Source organism: Dryas octopetala, chromosome 1, assembly GCF_963921425.1.
Source record: "Dryas octopetala chromosome 1, drDryOcto1.1, whole genome shotgun sequence".
NCBI classification, from domain to species: Eukaryota; Viridiplantae; Streptophyta; class Magnoliopsida; order Rosales; family Rosaceae; genus Dryas; species Dryas octopetala.
The window spans coordinates 21,245,170-21,261,653 of record NC_141366.1 but is presented as its reverse complement, the minus strand read 5'-3'; the positions used below and the strand labels follow the sequence as shown (position 1 = coordinate 21,261,653).

The window sequence follows — 16,484 nt, the reverse complement described above, 5'->3', positions numbered from 1 at the left end:
TTGGAGGTTTCCAAACCACTACTGTGAACCGAGTGGTTGGTTTGGTAAAAGAATCGCTACCGATTTTTTCGGACACTTGTTGGACGGCTTTTTTCAGGTCGGTTTCGGTTCGGTTTGCGGTTTTTTTGGTATACCGACCCAGCCTTACTAAAAACTATGTTATTCAAATTCATTCTCTAAATTACGTAAATACAGAGTTTTTTTCTCATTCATTTATATCCTGCCATAAAAAAATCATTTTAATTATATCCACATATTTAAATGCAACTTCCAAGAACCACCCCTAATCCCATTGTTATCTCTAGTCACTTTCGTTTCTGTTTTCAGAAGGGAGTATACTGGCATGGACAAGAAAGTGTAGAGATGATGTACAGACTGAAGATGCCCAGGTTATGGGTTCATATCATCTAACAAATCACATCACTATACCCCTCGATAGCACCCATAGCACCATCATCTGGCACCATATATGTGGTTGGGAACTTGGGAAATATGTAGATATTCAAACAGATGCATATAAATTTTCTATAAACACGGGAAATATGGAAATACGAGCGTACATAAATAAAAACGAGGAAGGTACGTCATTAAATTACAAAATAATTATTAAAATCTTACGATTTAACGACTCACTTTTTTATGTTTGTGTATATTAAATCATCCACGTGTTTATATAAAAGAATTCTTTAACGTATACATGCATATGCATATACGAAAATATTTTTTTGCCACTATGAATTTAGATTATTAATTAGATTGACTTTTAACTAAATGTTTAAATCTGGATTATTGTTATCTTTCCAGAGTGTGAACGTGTTCGGTTTACTAATATACAGTTGAGATTGAAAGTCAGGTAATAACTAAAACAAAGAATATTATAACTCATAATTTCTTGTCGAAATTGACGAACAATCATAACCACCAAACTGAGGCATAGAAGCAACACCACTCACCCATCCCTTATTCCAGTCCAAGTTGACAGATACCCCAAAACCAGCACCAGTCCTAATTAATAGCAACCAACACCATTTGATCTTTTCAACACATCCACGCTGATCTCGTGCCTCTCCTCTCTTCTCTCCACCATCAAAAGCTCATCCTCTATATTTCTTTCTGGACCAACCTATATCTCTTTCTTTTCTGTCAAGCAAAAACCTTAGAGATAGAGAGAGAGAATAGTGCTTCACAGAGCAAGGCCATGGCTGCCTGTGGAAGCCTCCAACACATCTTTGAAAGTCCCCTGCCTGCAGAGAACCCAACACTGCTGGAATCCCTCACCTCATGGAACCAACTCAAGCCTGTCAATCCCATTGAGAATTCCTCCTTCACCGAGATCTTCGGCGAACTCCATTTCAAAGAGAGTTCACCATTGTCATCTCCATCAGCATCATCTTCGTCGTCGTTGTCTTCATCATCATCACCTCCTATTTCATCCTCCTCATCATCTTTGGGAGACTTTGTTCCGCAACCCAAGATTGATGAGGAGTGCATTAATAGTACTAATAATGAGAATCAAGATGGGGAGGAGAAGCAGCTGATGATGATGATGGTGAAAAGCCCATCGTCAAAGGACTCTTACCCAAGCACCCCAAAGACCAATTACAATAGGTGTCACAAAAGCAGTGACAGCTTTTCATCAATGAACTCAGAGAGCTTGCAACTGTGCACAGAGGGACTTGGGTTTGAGAGCTCAGATGATGTTGAGGACTTGAAGAGTCCTGACATGAACGAAGATTGGGTAAGTCAAGAGGAGAAGGCAAGTTTTACAAAGCATTATAATTGTTGTGGTGGTGATCAATTTAGGAGGTCATCAAGGAGTAGTAATAGTAGTAACATGTGGGGATTCCCTCCACCAATTTCTTGCATAAGCAAGAGTGGGAAGCCTTGGGTTTGCTTCAAGTCTTACAGGCATGATGGCAGGTTTGTCCTGAAAGAAATAAGAATTCCCACCCAGGAATTCCTTCATGCATACAGAGAAGATGGGCGCCTGAAGCTGCACTTCATTCTTCCCGACGACGAAATCCTTGGGGAGGAAGATGATCTTCTAGATGATGATGAAGAAGAAGAAGAAGAAGAAGAAAATGAAGAAGATGAAGAAGATGGTGATGATGAAAAAAATGGAGTAGAACATGCAGATGCAATAAATGAAGGAAATGAGGCAAAGACAGGAACCAGCAGTACAGATGAGGTCTGAGGTTCTTTGTTTTAGGTAGGAAGTTTCGAGGTTGAGGAGACTTATAGAATGCCAGTAAGGCTTTCAACATCTGCTGTTCTTCCCAGACATGCAGGTTTTTCTTTTATTGGTAAGGAATATGCAAATAATTAGATAAAAGAAAAAGTGGCTTATGGCTTTGCCATGTAGAGAGCAGTCTCTCTTTCTGCTTAAGTCCTCTTAGGAGTGAATTAGATTGTTCATTGTTGTGCCTTTTGTTTACATTGTCACAATAAGACACAAAGCATTAGCAATCTCAACCAGATCACAGAGCTTTATTTTATTTATATTTTTGTCAATAAAATAAAGCATTACATGCAAGCAAATGCTAATTACAAGGGTAATTCTGTTTACACCCAAAAGTTTTTAAGAAACTTCTCATTTCTTTTCACACCAATTATAAAAAGTTAAAATCCTACATTTTGCTAAATCACATCCTTATAATTCCTAAATACTAGCTCCTCATATAATTTTTCTTTGTGAGGTGATTACTACCATCACCAACACTGTTGGCAATGGCAATGGCAAGCACCTGTGTCAAGCACTTGTGTCATGGGTGCTGGTCGTGCCAGCATTGGCGGCCAGATAGCAAAGATTAAATTTTCCTTTCTTTTAATTTTGTCCAGTCCTTTCAACTAATTTTGTCCAAGCATAGTTTTGAAATTAAAACAAAAAGGGTCTGCATCAAATATTGGGCTTTTTTACATCTTTGTATAGAGAAATTCATTGTGGAAAGGATTAATTAGGTCACCTTTAGAGAGCTTCAATACCCCTATGGAACCAAGAATTTGGATCATCACCTTATCTTGAGTATCCTAGTTTTTAGTTCAAGTGGACCATCATCCAAGGATTTCCCTATCTTGTTTTGGATTTACAAATAAAATTCAAAAATATATTATAACCCTTGAATTTTTAATATACCACTCCAACAGAAACCAAGGATAACCAAGACAAGGAGATGATCTAAAATGCACATGTTCACATGTTCACAACTCACAATTCTAACCAATCAAAATAAGCCAATTGTGGCATAGTCAAATAAATGGCATCTCACAACTTCAAAATGGTGATCATATCATATACTGTTAGAAGTATGCTCAATAGAAGACCAAAGATATAGCTAAGATGGCTTAAACAAGTGCAAACAAGACCCTATAATGACATTAGTAAATATGTTATCAATGAAGCAGTCTATCAACACTACCAGTCACCACAGTGTGGTAGTGAGAAAGCTAGAAAAGGTAGCTTCCAATATTTAAGTGAAAAGAGTAGAATTACATCAAAGACCTGAGACCAAGGATCACGCAATGAGATCATGACAGTGACACCAAGCTTGACCTCCATCATATAAGACCTTTGGGCAATAAATATCCTATAATCCAATCATGATATACATGTGAAATCATCATTGACTTCAGATTTTTCTTCCACATGTAATGTTCTGGAAACAGTCTGCCTGTTCAAGTCACCTTACAATTAACATGCTTCAATATCTGAATAGTGGACCAGCATAGAGCCAAAAATATCAAGAAATGTATGAGGCTTAATTTCAGCAAAATGGTGTATCTTGTATGAAACGACCAGTTAAAAGTTTGACAGGAGTCCCACAAAGCTGAAAGAAAAAGAGAAAGCACATACGCATAAATTGACTCAAAGTTGTAGTGACCCCAGACCTCTTTGTGGTCCAGAAACAGATTCTTGGGACAGTGCTTCATTGTATGAGAGGGTAGTGGGAAAGAAGAGACAACTGACAGACACTTCTGGAGATGCTTTTTGTAAATTAAAAAGGAATGTTATGTGAACAAAAGCAAAACCTTTTTCGACCAGACACATGGCAAAATTTATGTCCAAAGTCTTCGGAAGATAAAGACTTTATGTATCAAAAGCCTTAGAGCTAAATTGACTTCATTGCAGGGCTTCATGTCCTGTCTAAATGAGTCCAAGTCTGCGGCTCTAGTGCTTCAATACACCTCACCCAACCATCTTGAGTATGATCATATCTGCTCGGTGTGGTTTATTTGCTAGGCGGGATGCATAACTAGAATAATCAATCCTCCATGTACATTATATACCATGTTGTTCACACAAGAATTGCAGTTTCAAGCTATTATTTATAACGTAAACATAGAAATTTATGAAATAAGTTGGACCAATTAGATGCTCAAATTCAGTATTGGTAACCATCACAAATGAAGTTCACATAGAGGTGCCATATAATAAAAAATTAAATAAGAAATATGATATCAGATTCTCAAAAAGACCACGCACCTTCAAGAAATAGATTGCAACTAGATTACTGGGATGCAATGAGTTAGACTTGGTAAATTAAGAGTTTAAGACAGTAATACATAGTATGGAGAAGCATTTATTCATCACCACTGATCAGAAGTACTCCACTTTAGATAACTTCTTACTATAAGGAGCCATAATATTAATCATGTATAGTTTGGCAAAGCCAATATTTTAATCGAGGAACTTCTCAGTAATCTGTGCTTGACCACTGTACTTCCTGAAATTTAGGGACGATAGTGATGGGTTTTGAAGTACTTCTACTATTCATTCTACATCATGCATAGTACTAGGAGGTAAGGAACATCATCACAATGGGGAATTGCTGCCATCTAATGTCAGTAGCACCTTGTATAAATCGGGACGTCGATCACGGAAGACTCCCCAGCTATGTCTGTTCCATTTGATTTTATCCAAATCAAACTGTGCTACTAGTACAGCTTCCTCTTTATCATTAGCGGACGCAACAATTTCTCCAGTGGGCCCTGGAGATTAAAATGCAAATTCAAATCTTTCTTAAATGCAAACCCATGCACAAAGGATCAATTATATGAAGGTAGATCTAACTCTCAAATTTCATGAAAACCAGTGAAAGTTACCTGCTATGAAAGAGTTACCATAAAATGTGATCTCACTCTTTCCATGCTCAGTCTCAATTATCTCCTTTCCTATGCGATTTGAAGTTACTACAGGCACCTGAATTCATCAAAAATAGATTAACTTCTTTTGCTTGATAAGAATTCAATATGCAACAACTCTCAATTTGTCCCAATTAACTTACTGAATCTTTGATTGGCCATTATTCGTCCAAGGTGAGTCACCAGTTTAGAGACTAGAGAAAATAAATATAACTCCAGACACAAGGCACATGACACAATGAGGACAGACAAGCTAACCTTAAACCTACTAAACTAATTTCCAAGTCAAAACAGAAGCCAAACCACTAGTCTAAGAAAATTACCACATTAGCCCCAGCATGCCCTTGCATTACTCGCCTCCAGTGATCCCGAGAATCAAGTCCTCCATCTTGAGGTTCAGAACCAATAGCAGTAGGGTAAAACAATATCTCTGCACCTTGAAGAACCAAAGACCGGGCTGCCTCAGGAAACCACTGATCCCAACAAATTGCTGACATGAAATGAAGTACCAGGCAGTTTAGTTCCCTTCCCCAGCAAATAAAATGATATCACTCACACAGACAGACAGACATACACACACACACACACACACAACACACATTATTATATACCAGCCTTGAATTGGCCTACTGCTACTCACAAAAAATTCATCAAAACTCAAAAAGTAAGTACTTCAAATTTTCTCACCAACTCCAATTTTTGCAAATTTGGTCTGGAAAACCTGCTTGCCAACAGCATTATAAGTTCCACGTGTTATAAAAAATCACCAAAATAGCAGTATATGTAGATTTGTATAGCACCCACCTTGAATCCAGTGTCACCTGGATTGAAGTAGAACTTTTCCTGGTAGCCTGTAGCATAATCTAGTGGTTGTTATCATAATCAACAGACGAGATCAAAGATGAGGAATACTAGTGCAATTTGAGTACCTGGTCCATCTGGAATGTGGGACTTTCTATAAAGTCCAAGATCTGCTCCATCAGCATCAATAATGGCAATTGAATTGTAGTGGGCATTATTTGCCTCTTCAAAAAAGCTAATTGGTATTACCACACCCAACTCTTTTGCAAGTTTCTGCATCCTACAGAGCATGCAGATAAAAAAGCGGAATAAGTTTTACTGCCCAAAAAGTGTGCCCAAGTTCAATTAAGAATCTTTTTTTTTTTTTTTTTTCTGAAAAAAAAAAAAAAAAAGAGGTTCCCCTGATATGTTAATAACATGATGCAGCATCCAGGATGAGAACATATAGGAAGATGAATCCTAAATTGAAAAGCTATTTCCCAATTATTTCACCAGAGAATTGTTGGATAAGCTATTTCCCAATTATTTCACCTGAGAATTGTTGGATGATCTTTGTAAGGCTTTGCTCGCAGAAAGAAGTCCTCCCTTTGTGCTTGACAGAAGTAATATCCCTCAAAAAGTTCCTATAAACATCCATCAAAACAAAAGCTTATACGGCAATAAGTATCAAGTTGTGCATTCAATCATAAGTGTCATGGAAGAATTTCTGTAAAAGACATACTTGTCCATGTCAATTTTCCTCCCTCATATATGCCCATGTTTTACCCAATTACTTAGGAGTCTTTTATACTTTTCATAAACAAGTTTTAGAGGACAGAAGAAACATATGCATATAATAGTTGCAAGCACTATAGGCATTACCTTTCAGAAACAACACCATTCAATGGATATGAGCACAAAATGTTGATCATAAACTTCATTGCAGTTTTAATTTGAACATTTATGATGTGAGATAAGTGCTTCTACAATATAGGTGGACAGATCAAATCTCAAATCGTGAACTTGCACTATATGCTTTTAATCTGTCTAATGATCTTAATATGAACACACATGAAGAAACAGATTCCCATCAACATATGATTTTTTGAGCTACCTAATCCCTCTCGAGGCGAACACACATTAACAAACAGATTCCCATCAACATATGATTTTTTGAGCTACCTAATCCCTCTCAAGGCTATCATGGGAGGAAAGTATGACATGGCTCACATGGCACAACTCCTTTTAAGAATCCCCAGCATGAAGCAGCAAGCCCATGACATGAACGCACTGGCACTTTTTGACAAGCAATATCCAGCAGATCAATCGCCTAACTTTTGCTTCAAATTTTAAAATTTACTAGGCATAATGCCCTTCTTCTGCCTGAGGGCATTTTTGTGTTAATCATCAACTGAAGCCGAAAATGAGAAGATAAAAATGCCCTCAAGCCAAAGGCCACGTGGCGCCATGTTTGCAAAAGTGATGGAGGAATTGTTTTTTAAACAGTTTGGGGTAAAGTTTCTAACGGAATTGAGTTTGGGGGTAAAGTTTTTAACGGAATTGAGTTTGGGGGTAAAGTGTCAAAAATTTTAGTTTGGGGGACAAAGTGTCAAACATGGCATAGTTTGGGGGTAGTATCTGTAAGCCTTAAATAATCTACTGCATGCCCTGGCCTCAACAAAATACATGCTTGTGTGTGTGTGCTTATTGATATAGATGGCTTCAAGTAACTTCTGCTCCCACTCCACAAGTAGGTTGACTAAATTCTAAGATCACCTTCAATTTTCAAATCCACAGTCATCAATGGCAGTCAAATTTGTTAGTATCTTAGAATACATGATACTGTATACAATCTGATATACGATAAGTACTGCTAATAAAACATGTAACACATAATAATCTAAATGTTACTTACAGTACATGCAACAAGTATGACATATCGCACTTTGACTATCTATTGTACCACCAACAGAAATCAATACTCAATTCATTACAGAAATCATTCTCCAATTGATCAGAAGTTGTGTTGAAAACGATGAAAGGATCATAAAAGTAAACAATTTCTCTTTCTAGTCTTTAGATTATCACAGAGCTTCTTTTTGTCCACCTTTTAGGCCTAGTTTGCATATTATTCTAATTTGAAATATCAAATGAAGAAACTGAAATTATAATATGCTTTAGGATAAACTAGTATAAGCAATGCTAAAACAGCAATGAAACGAAAGTAAAAGTGTTATAAGCTTAGAAAGCTACACTTTGAAGGGTCATATACCTGTATGAGAATGATGTTTGCACCCTTTGCATGAGCAGCTCTAACCAGCCTGAAGAGAAAAAGGATAATGAATATAACTCAACAAGATAATTATTGTGAAAAAGGTGAAGCATGGGGGAGGGGCATATGGAAAACCAAAAATGATAACATACAAAGCTTTTCAACAACCAACCACTCAATTTGGTTATGGTACAAGAGTCGGTACACACGGAAAACAACAAAAAAAAATGTGGCAATGAATAAATTATTGTACATCAATATATCTTGTGAAACTCTTTCCACAAACTTACATATAGGGGAAATGTTCTCGTCAGAAAATTTCATGTTATGTTGTCAGACTACCAATCTGGACTATTAATCAGATGGCCTCTTGTTTGAATGTGAGATTTTACAACATAACGTGCCAGATATCTAGCAAAAGAACATTATCTTACATATAGAATTATATCTATTATATGTGCATGTATGTGTGTGAAGGGGGGCGTGTGTAGAGGGCTTCTGAAGAGGGAGCCATCTTTTTAAGAAAAGAAGGAACCACATTGTGGAATGGCCCACAATGTGGTCTCATGATCAGAGTTGTTGATTTTTTTAGGTTCTTTCAAAGATGATCCCTAAAAAAATAAGTCAAATTAGACACCATGTAGTCATCTAATTGTGGTCACAAAGAACATTATATTTCTGAGAAAAAAAAAATGGAATAGTTATGATGATAATCAAATGGGTAAACAATTTTCAATTTAGCTGATTTTTTGTAGGGATGGTCTTTGAGAAACCTAAAATATAGACATCTCAGGTCATGGGACCACATTGTGGGATGGGCTGCCATAATGTGGTCCTTTCTTTTCTTAATAAGAGGGCTCCCTCTTTAGAACCCCTATACACACACCTTCAAAAGAATGTTCAAATACATTTTGTTAAGTAATTTAATAAGGAGAAATATGAAATTAAGGTTGATAGGAACGATATCAATTACCCTAATTTGGTTAGGATTCAAATTGAGACACTTATGATAAGATGAAGTTTATGAATGACAGCAAGAAAAAGGGAGGACAAAAAGCTTAAGGTCTGTTTGGTAACTTTTCTTTTATTTTTTTTTTCTAGCTTAAAGATAGGGAAGGAAAATAGAGAGTAAAGTGGGAAGAAAGGTAATAGAGGTGAGGGAGAGAGAAAATATATATATATATATAGAAATAGAAGGGTTTAGAAATAAAAACTAAAAAATATATATATATTTAGTTTTGTGTTTTCTATCACCTCATTTCTCCTCATCTGTCTCCTCTTTCATCTCCTTCCCTCACCTCCATCACTTTTTTCTTTTCACACTTTACTCTACATTTTCCTATTTTCATCTTCAATTAAAACAAAAACAAAAGATTACCAAATGGCCCTTTAGATGGATGTAAAATAGGATATGATACAAAGCCAATAAAAGGATGAAGCAACAGAGGATGGTTAGGATAAACGGATGTCTAGAAGCCAAACAATCACATATATGAGGTCGAGGTATATTATGGAAAGGGAGTCTTAGTACTTATCAAGGATAAATTGATCAAAACTCAAAAGTTAGACATCTTTTGATTGGGATAATTGATACCTTAAAATTTCAATAGAGTAATTATGCGGCACAGGTTTCCACCTTGGTTATTGAAATTGAGATGAGAACTGGGCTTTCTTTCATTACTTTTTAGGAGAAAATCTTGATCTAAATGCATAGTTAAACAGGGATGTGAATGACGGTTTCACTTGAAGAGTACTTATGTACATGCTCAGACATCAAGGAGCTCCAATGCAATGATCAAATGGGAATGTGATTTTCAATCACTCCTGAAACAATTATACAAGAGCAAGCAAACTATACTTGAGTATGGCAAATACTCTTATAGGAAGCTATTTAGTATTGGTGAATGACTCAATAGAGAGCTGTGGCAAAGCAAACACACACATAAATTATACAACTGGGACAATATTGGACACAAATATCAAGACAGAAAAAGAAGAGCAAACCCAGAAATTCATTCAGTTCAAGAATTTTAATCAAGGAAAACAAGCTGATAACTTTCTGGGTCTGGTTCTATATTTGCAGAGATGCACATAACAAGTTCAAATCGCAACCTTTAACAAAAGGGTCTATAAACTCGGAAGAAAATTCATCAAATTCTTTGTGGATCAAACAAAAGGCCCTACTTATGCTTTCTTAGCACTTGATGTTAATAAGATGAAATGAGTGAAGAGAAAGATAGACCTTTCGGCGGTGGCGACGTTAGTGGCTACGTCATCGGTGCAAGCGAACTGCAAGGCTGAGACCACCACCTCCCTTTTAATATTCTCCATACCTCCAAGACTAAGACTATGTTATCTTCCAAAGCCACTAAGTAGAAAGTACAGACTACAGAGGTGACTGCCAAGTGCCAACTTGGTATCTGATAAGTATTTGTATCCTCTACCCGTTTCTTTGGTGCCAGACTATACCAGAGTTTTAATCTCAACCCTCCAATATTATTATACGGCTGAGATCTTTTCACATTTCCCAACTTTCCATTTTATCATTGCAGGGTTCGCCGGACCACCGTGTGGTACGGTGGTACCGTATTTAAAAGCAATATTTGGTATTCAAAATACAAAATCGATTTAAAATCCAAAAAATACCTTTGCCTTTGATAGACTATTTTTGAAATGCTAAAATATAAATACATCCACTAACTTATTTATAAACCCAGAAATTCATCATTTTTCTGTGCCGTCTATTTATAGCAATTAGATGACAGAGAGTCTAAATTGACTAGATCACTCAATTTTTGTTAAGGTTTTGTAGTTTCAATTTTGACATTTTTCCCTTGTAATTGTTTGTAATCTGAAAACAAATCTTTATTTATGTCAATTGAGGGGATGGCGTAGCCACCTGCCCCGTACATATGAGGGAATGTTAAGTCATTTTAAGTAGTTTAGAATCACCTTAGGTCCTTAGCTCAAGCCAAACTGCAAACAATCGTACGCTCTTGGGAATAGCTCTTGTATTTGAGACTTTGAGTAGTGTACCCAACTGAGAGATGAAGGAATGCCCAAACTTTAATCTTAGAGGTTGGTTCTTGTGATTACTTGGTTTTGGACATGTAGTAACTCTATGGTTGTCAGTCAGAGACTCCGAGTTATCTCAACATAAATCTGTTTCATAATTCCTAAATTCAGTGCCTTATCTTCAAACAGAAAAATTTAGGGAACACATAGTTTCTTTGATTTCAAGATGTCCAACCCAATGAGTGAATAAATTGGATATATTTTCTTCATATCCAACTCTGTCCCATGGAGAAATGAAATTGCAGATTGCCGAGTACATTCTCCACTCAAAAATAACCAACTGCTTAGCGTTTATCCAAATTCTCTGAACTTGGGTTCAAGTCTCTGCTTAATCCCAAAAACCATTCTCACCTGCTCACGTAATTGGCAAACCACATTTGCTACCCACATATTACATTATGAACATGAAAATAATGATCTCACTGAAAAATGAATGCTCGAAAAAAAACTTTTCACTATGTATATATTTCCCAAAACAGAAAGGTCATGATGAGAATATTGCCAGAACTCAACAAAGTATATACCAGCCAGAACAGAAACATGGATGGTTCATAGTTTGCTTTTTTTCTGTGCTACCAGAAAAGAGTCACAGTAACCGATGGTTCACTTGTTCAAATCAAAGCACATTAACCTCAGTCCTGCACTTCTGGCTTCTTTTCACTACCTTTAAGATACCATCCCAGAGCAGCACCAGCAGTCACAACACCTGCTACAACAGCATAATTCCGGTACTTGTCAGTTGATACTTTGGTAGTTGATGCTCCAGAGCCTGAGGTTGAGCCACTTGGTTTGGCATCAGTTACTGAGTCCCCTAAGGTTGCAGTTGGTTTCTCTTCAGATTTAGGGCCCTGAAAATTCTCAAGTCATTAAGCATAATATTTGTGGGAGAGAAATGACAATGCAAACCAACAATTTGTTTGAATCCCACATAAGAGGCCGGAACCGAAAAATTCGATCAGACATATAAATCACAATTTATTTGGTGATAACTATGATCACTATGTGATCAGACATATAAATTAATAAGTACTCTGCACTTCATTGAGCAACCAATACACCGGCAAACCAGGTGGCCTAACATTGGAGGTGCTAAACATCAGATAGGAGCCTAGGACACTTTAAATTGCCAAAACTAAAGAACTGAATCAATTATGCACAGGATCCCATAGAATAATCTTGTTTCTTTATTTTACCAAGATCATCAAACATTAAAGTGATTGAATTTTCGGAATGATGAAATCTGGCCAATAAAAATAATGAATAAGCACATTCTACATTCTCAAGTGATGACCATCTAAGATTGCTTAAGTCTCAAAATACATGAAATGTTTACACTTTGGTCATACTTTGCGTGCAAGCTTCTCCAGCTTCTCTTGCTCGATTTTCTGCAAAATAACAAACAATAAACAATTAAGAGTGAGAAGATTTATCACAATAACATTGCAAATATTATAAAGAAACAGACAATAGAAACACTCAGTTGGCACTAGGCCCTAGGCCCTAGGCCAGGTTTCTTGTGAAAACACTAGGCCTAATGCCCACAACAAACAGTTCGAGTTCAAATCGGCTTGGGCTTCATTAGGTTCAGGTTGGGTTTGTTCGAGCTTTTTTTGGGCTGGCCTATCGAGCTTTGGGCCAATGTCATTTTTACACCCCTAGGTATTTTTGATTTTAGGGTTTGAAGGTTAGAAAAAAAAAAATTTAGGTTCTATATCAAAAGTGTGTGCAAGAGGATCAATTGTAAAGATTGAATAACTGCATAAAAATTACCTTTTATGCGGTAGGAATCTGAGTAAAAACTGTAGGGGTTTCGGGCAGCAGGTATTCAAGGGTTTTAAGGTGTTAGGGAGGGTTAGGGATTGATAAACTGGAATGCTGAGAGGATGCAGAAATAGGATTTGAGATAGTAATTTAGAGAATGCATGGAAAAATTATGATCACAGCAATGTAGGAAAGTAATTTAATTAAGATGATTAGATATAAAAGTTGATCCTACAAGTAAAATTCAAACCTAGTATAGTTATATCGTAGCGACTGCAAGCACAAATGGATGGAATTCTGTATCACACATATGTGGTGTGCTTGTGATTACTATAGTCCCGTCTTCAATAATTGAATTTTTTAAGTATGGGAAGTTGGCTGAATTTGATAAAACTTATCAGACCCAGAAGAAAATCACTAAAATGTCAAAAAAACAACAGTTTCAATATTAGCATGCTCAAGTCCATACATCGATAAACTCAATAATGGAATGACAATAGAGTTTGTAACAAAAATGCTAGAGAGAAAGATATAAATATAGAAAGATCAGCAGGCAATTACGAACCCATAAAAGATGAATAAATAAAGAACTATAGCAGAGAAGCCTTTAATAAGTGCTAATGCAAGGAATATAATAAACTTGATAATGTTTAAAAGGCAGTTATACATGTTAAAGTGATTAAACCATCACCTAAACCCCCATAGAAGCCATAAGCAATGTAAACCATGCATTTGTTTCATGGAAAATCCATATCCATGCATAAAGCACATAAGTACATCAGGGTTCCTCTTACTAGGCAGTCTGCATATTATATTGCCAGACTATGAATATAGACCGCACATTCAAAGAAACCATATGATCAAATGAGGACTAGGATAGAAGGGAGGAAATCCTAGAAGTTGTCTTAGATTGAGAAGGCATTCATATTCACAATCTAACAACATAAAATACCATACCACCATACCGGACTATTTAGCAAGAGAGCATTTCCATGCTAAGCAAATTTGTTATGTATAAACTTTTGAATTTAGTACCTTATCATCTTTGGAATGAAGTAAAAATTTTAATTATCTGAAAAGTTTCATCCCAAAAAATAGCAGATTTTTTAGCATGTCTTGGTGTTTGCAAAACACCTATAAAAATTCTGCAAATTCATGTCCTAACCTTGGGAAAAAAGAAATAAATGAACCGAAGTAAAAATTACTTCCATAGATTTTAGAATTATACCAAATCCTTTTCAATTAAATTGTCATTGAAATATCTCCTAAATTTTGGAAATGGTCCGCCAGGGACCAATGCATCCAGCCCATGAGAGCTTAAAACGAAGAGTCTTGGTGTCTCTAGAAGGTGTATTCAACTGGTTCATGTATATCTTGATGCAATTCACCTTCTAAGACAATTTCATGCATTGACTTAGGATATTTTAAACTGGAATTTGAGAAACTATAAAAGGGGAGTGGTTCTAGCCTTGAAAAGTATCCCAAAAAATAATCATAATAGAGTATAGTGATAAAGATTAGAGAGTGTACTTCATGGAGTATTTGAGAAACAGAGTAAAAAGGGGGATATCAGATTATCAGTGGAGTGTGGGTTGGGTTAGAAACTAACTCTTACGCAAAATTTACTAGTATGGCTTTCCTCTCATAGTGAAGTTGGGTTCTCTCAAACCTTAATGGATATAAGCAGGAATTCCCAAACTACATAAATTGTTACGTGCTCTTGTGATTGTTTATCATGCTTTATTTTATTTTTCCTTGTTTCCATCATTATTTGTCATGACTCGGTTTACACCAGGATCTTGCCAAACTATGTAAATCATTATGTGTTCTTCTGATTGTTATCTTGATTTATTTTGTTTTTCCTCGTTTCCATCATTTCTCACCGTCCTCGGGTTTATACCCAGCACAAAAAGTGTGTACTAGCTCTACAATTAACGATTAGTTCTATAACATACATCAACAACACATCTCTTTATTACAAATAGATATTGGACTGAATTGTTAGTGTGTACCAATTTAGGATGAAAAAGATATATACTCCTACAAGTCTTATGTTGCAAAAGATTCTTAATCGATTTGTTATTTCATATTTCCCACGACAAACAAATGATCTACATGGGTTTCAGCTCATATTCGGAAATGTACTGCAGGAAAGTAAATCTTAGAACGATGAGACCAAATTAGAGCATTGATGCTGACAAATATGAAAATTTCAATGTGGGAAAGTATAAAAAAACACAGAGCACCCAAAACTAAGTTCATAGTTCCATAACATCATCCACATACAAGAGGAAGTGAATACAAATCCAGAGCAAGGAAACAACAAAAGAGTTCAAAGAACGAGTAAGAGAATGTAGCTAGGGATTTTGATAATGACCTTAATGTAGACAGTTTCTGCAGCTTTTTCCTCCTCGCCGAGTACTTTTCCACTACTGCTTGACAGCCTCCGAGAGACAAACCTCGCAGCCAACCTTGACGCCATTGGAGTTGAGTGTGGAAGAAGGGGGTGTTGGAGGTTAGGGTTTGTTTGGGCTTCTAATTTCTATCGAGTGGGAGGAGAGACTAGAAGGCTGTGGATTTAAAAAAAAAAAAAAAAAAAAAAATGAAATACAAAAAGCTTATTTGCACAATCACCCCTTAAAACTATAGTTTCGTCTCACTAAACCCCATAAAGTTTATTGTCTCAGTTTATCTCCTGTAAGTTTCTTTTATGTCTTATATAACCCAAAACCGTTAAGTCCATCCATTCCACAGTTTAAATTGATGACGTAGCATCTACGTGACAAGAAGTAAATTGACGGTAGAATTGGCGAACTTGACGATTTCGGATTATGTAAGACACGAGAGAAATTTATAGGAGATAAATTGAGATAATAAACTTTAAGGGGATAAAGTAAGACGAAACTATAGTTTAAGGGAATAAATGTGTAAATAAGCAAAAACAAAATGCACCCTTTCATTTATTTTATTTTTTATTATAAAATGAATGGGAGAAGACAAAACGTTGTCATTTGTGTCTTCAAGTGAGCCTCATCTTCTTTCGGTTATATTGGATAGGTTAAACCATTAACTTATTATAATCTTACCTCATTTCTCCACACACCAATTTCATAAAAAAAAAATGCTTAATTGTGTTTTTACTACCCAAAATTTGAGTTGATTTTCACTTTACCACCTACAACTATTCCCCGTGTCCCACTTTACCTTTTTCTGTCCATTTCGTCATTCAAACTATAAAAAATGTTGCGTGGCAGGGGCATATTTTCCTCTTTTCATTCAATTTCGTCTACTTAGACAAAAAAATCTACTAAAATTTTTTATATTTTATAAAAGGTTAAATTTAATTACAATAATTAAAAACTAAAAATATGAGAATTTTTTTTGGGGTGGGGGAGCGGAAGGAGAAAGGAGATAGGTTTTGTTTTTTTTTGTTTTTTAAGAATATTATATTTTTAAT

At 36.0% G+C, this 16,484-nt stretch overlaps 3 protein-coding genes across 3 annotated transcripts; 1 reads left to right on the top strand and 2 right to left on the bottom strand.

Moving 5' to 3' along the window:
* Positions 1-999: 999 nt before the first annotated feature.
* On the top strand, positions 1,000-2,475 carry LOC147299072 (FANTASTIC four-like protein (DUF3049)). The gene has a single exon (XM_086249792.1). The coding sequence runs from the start codon at positions 1,199-1,201 to the stop codon at positions 2,192-2,194; it is 996 nt and encodes a 331-aa protein (XP_086105918.1). The 5' UTR covers positions 1,000-1,198; the 3' UTR covers positions 2,195-2,475.
* Positions 2,476-4,402: 1,927 nt separating this feature from the next.
* NLP1 (nitrilase-like protein 1) lies at positions 4,403-10,600 on the bottom strand. Its single transcript, XM_086229363.1, has 9 exons — positions 10,434-10,600; positions 8,192-8,240; positions 6,472-6,563; positions 6,069-6,220; positions 5,944-5,990; positions 5,827-5,860; positions 5,463-5,629; positions 5,101-5,197; positions 4,403-4,986 (listed from the first exon to the last, which is right to left on the bottom strand). Exons 1-9 carry the CDS (start codon positions 10,520-10,522, stop codon positions 4,811-4,813), a joined length of 903 nt encoding a protein of 300 aa, XP_086085489.1. The 5' UTR covers positions 10,523-10,600; the 3' UTR covers positions 4,403-4,810.
* A 1,100-nt stretch (positions 10,601-11,700) lies between these two features.
* Positions 11,701-15,598, bottom strand: LOC147299070 (copper ion binding protein). The gene is made up of 3 exons (XM_086229007.1): positions 15,405-15,598; positions 12,613-12,651; positions 11,701-12,114 (listed from the first exon to the last, which is right to left on the bottom strand). Exons 1-3 carry the CDS (start codon positions 15,507-15,509, stop codon positions 11,899-11,901), a joined length of 360 nt encoding a protein of 119 aa, XP_086085133.1. The 5' UTR covers positions 15,510-15,598; the 3' UTR covers positions 11,701-11,898.
* Between the last annotated feature and the right edge of the window lie 886 nt (positions 15,599-16,484).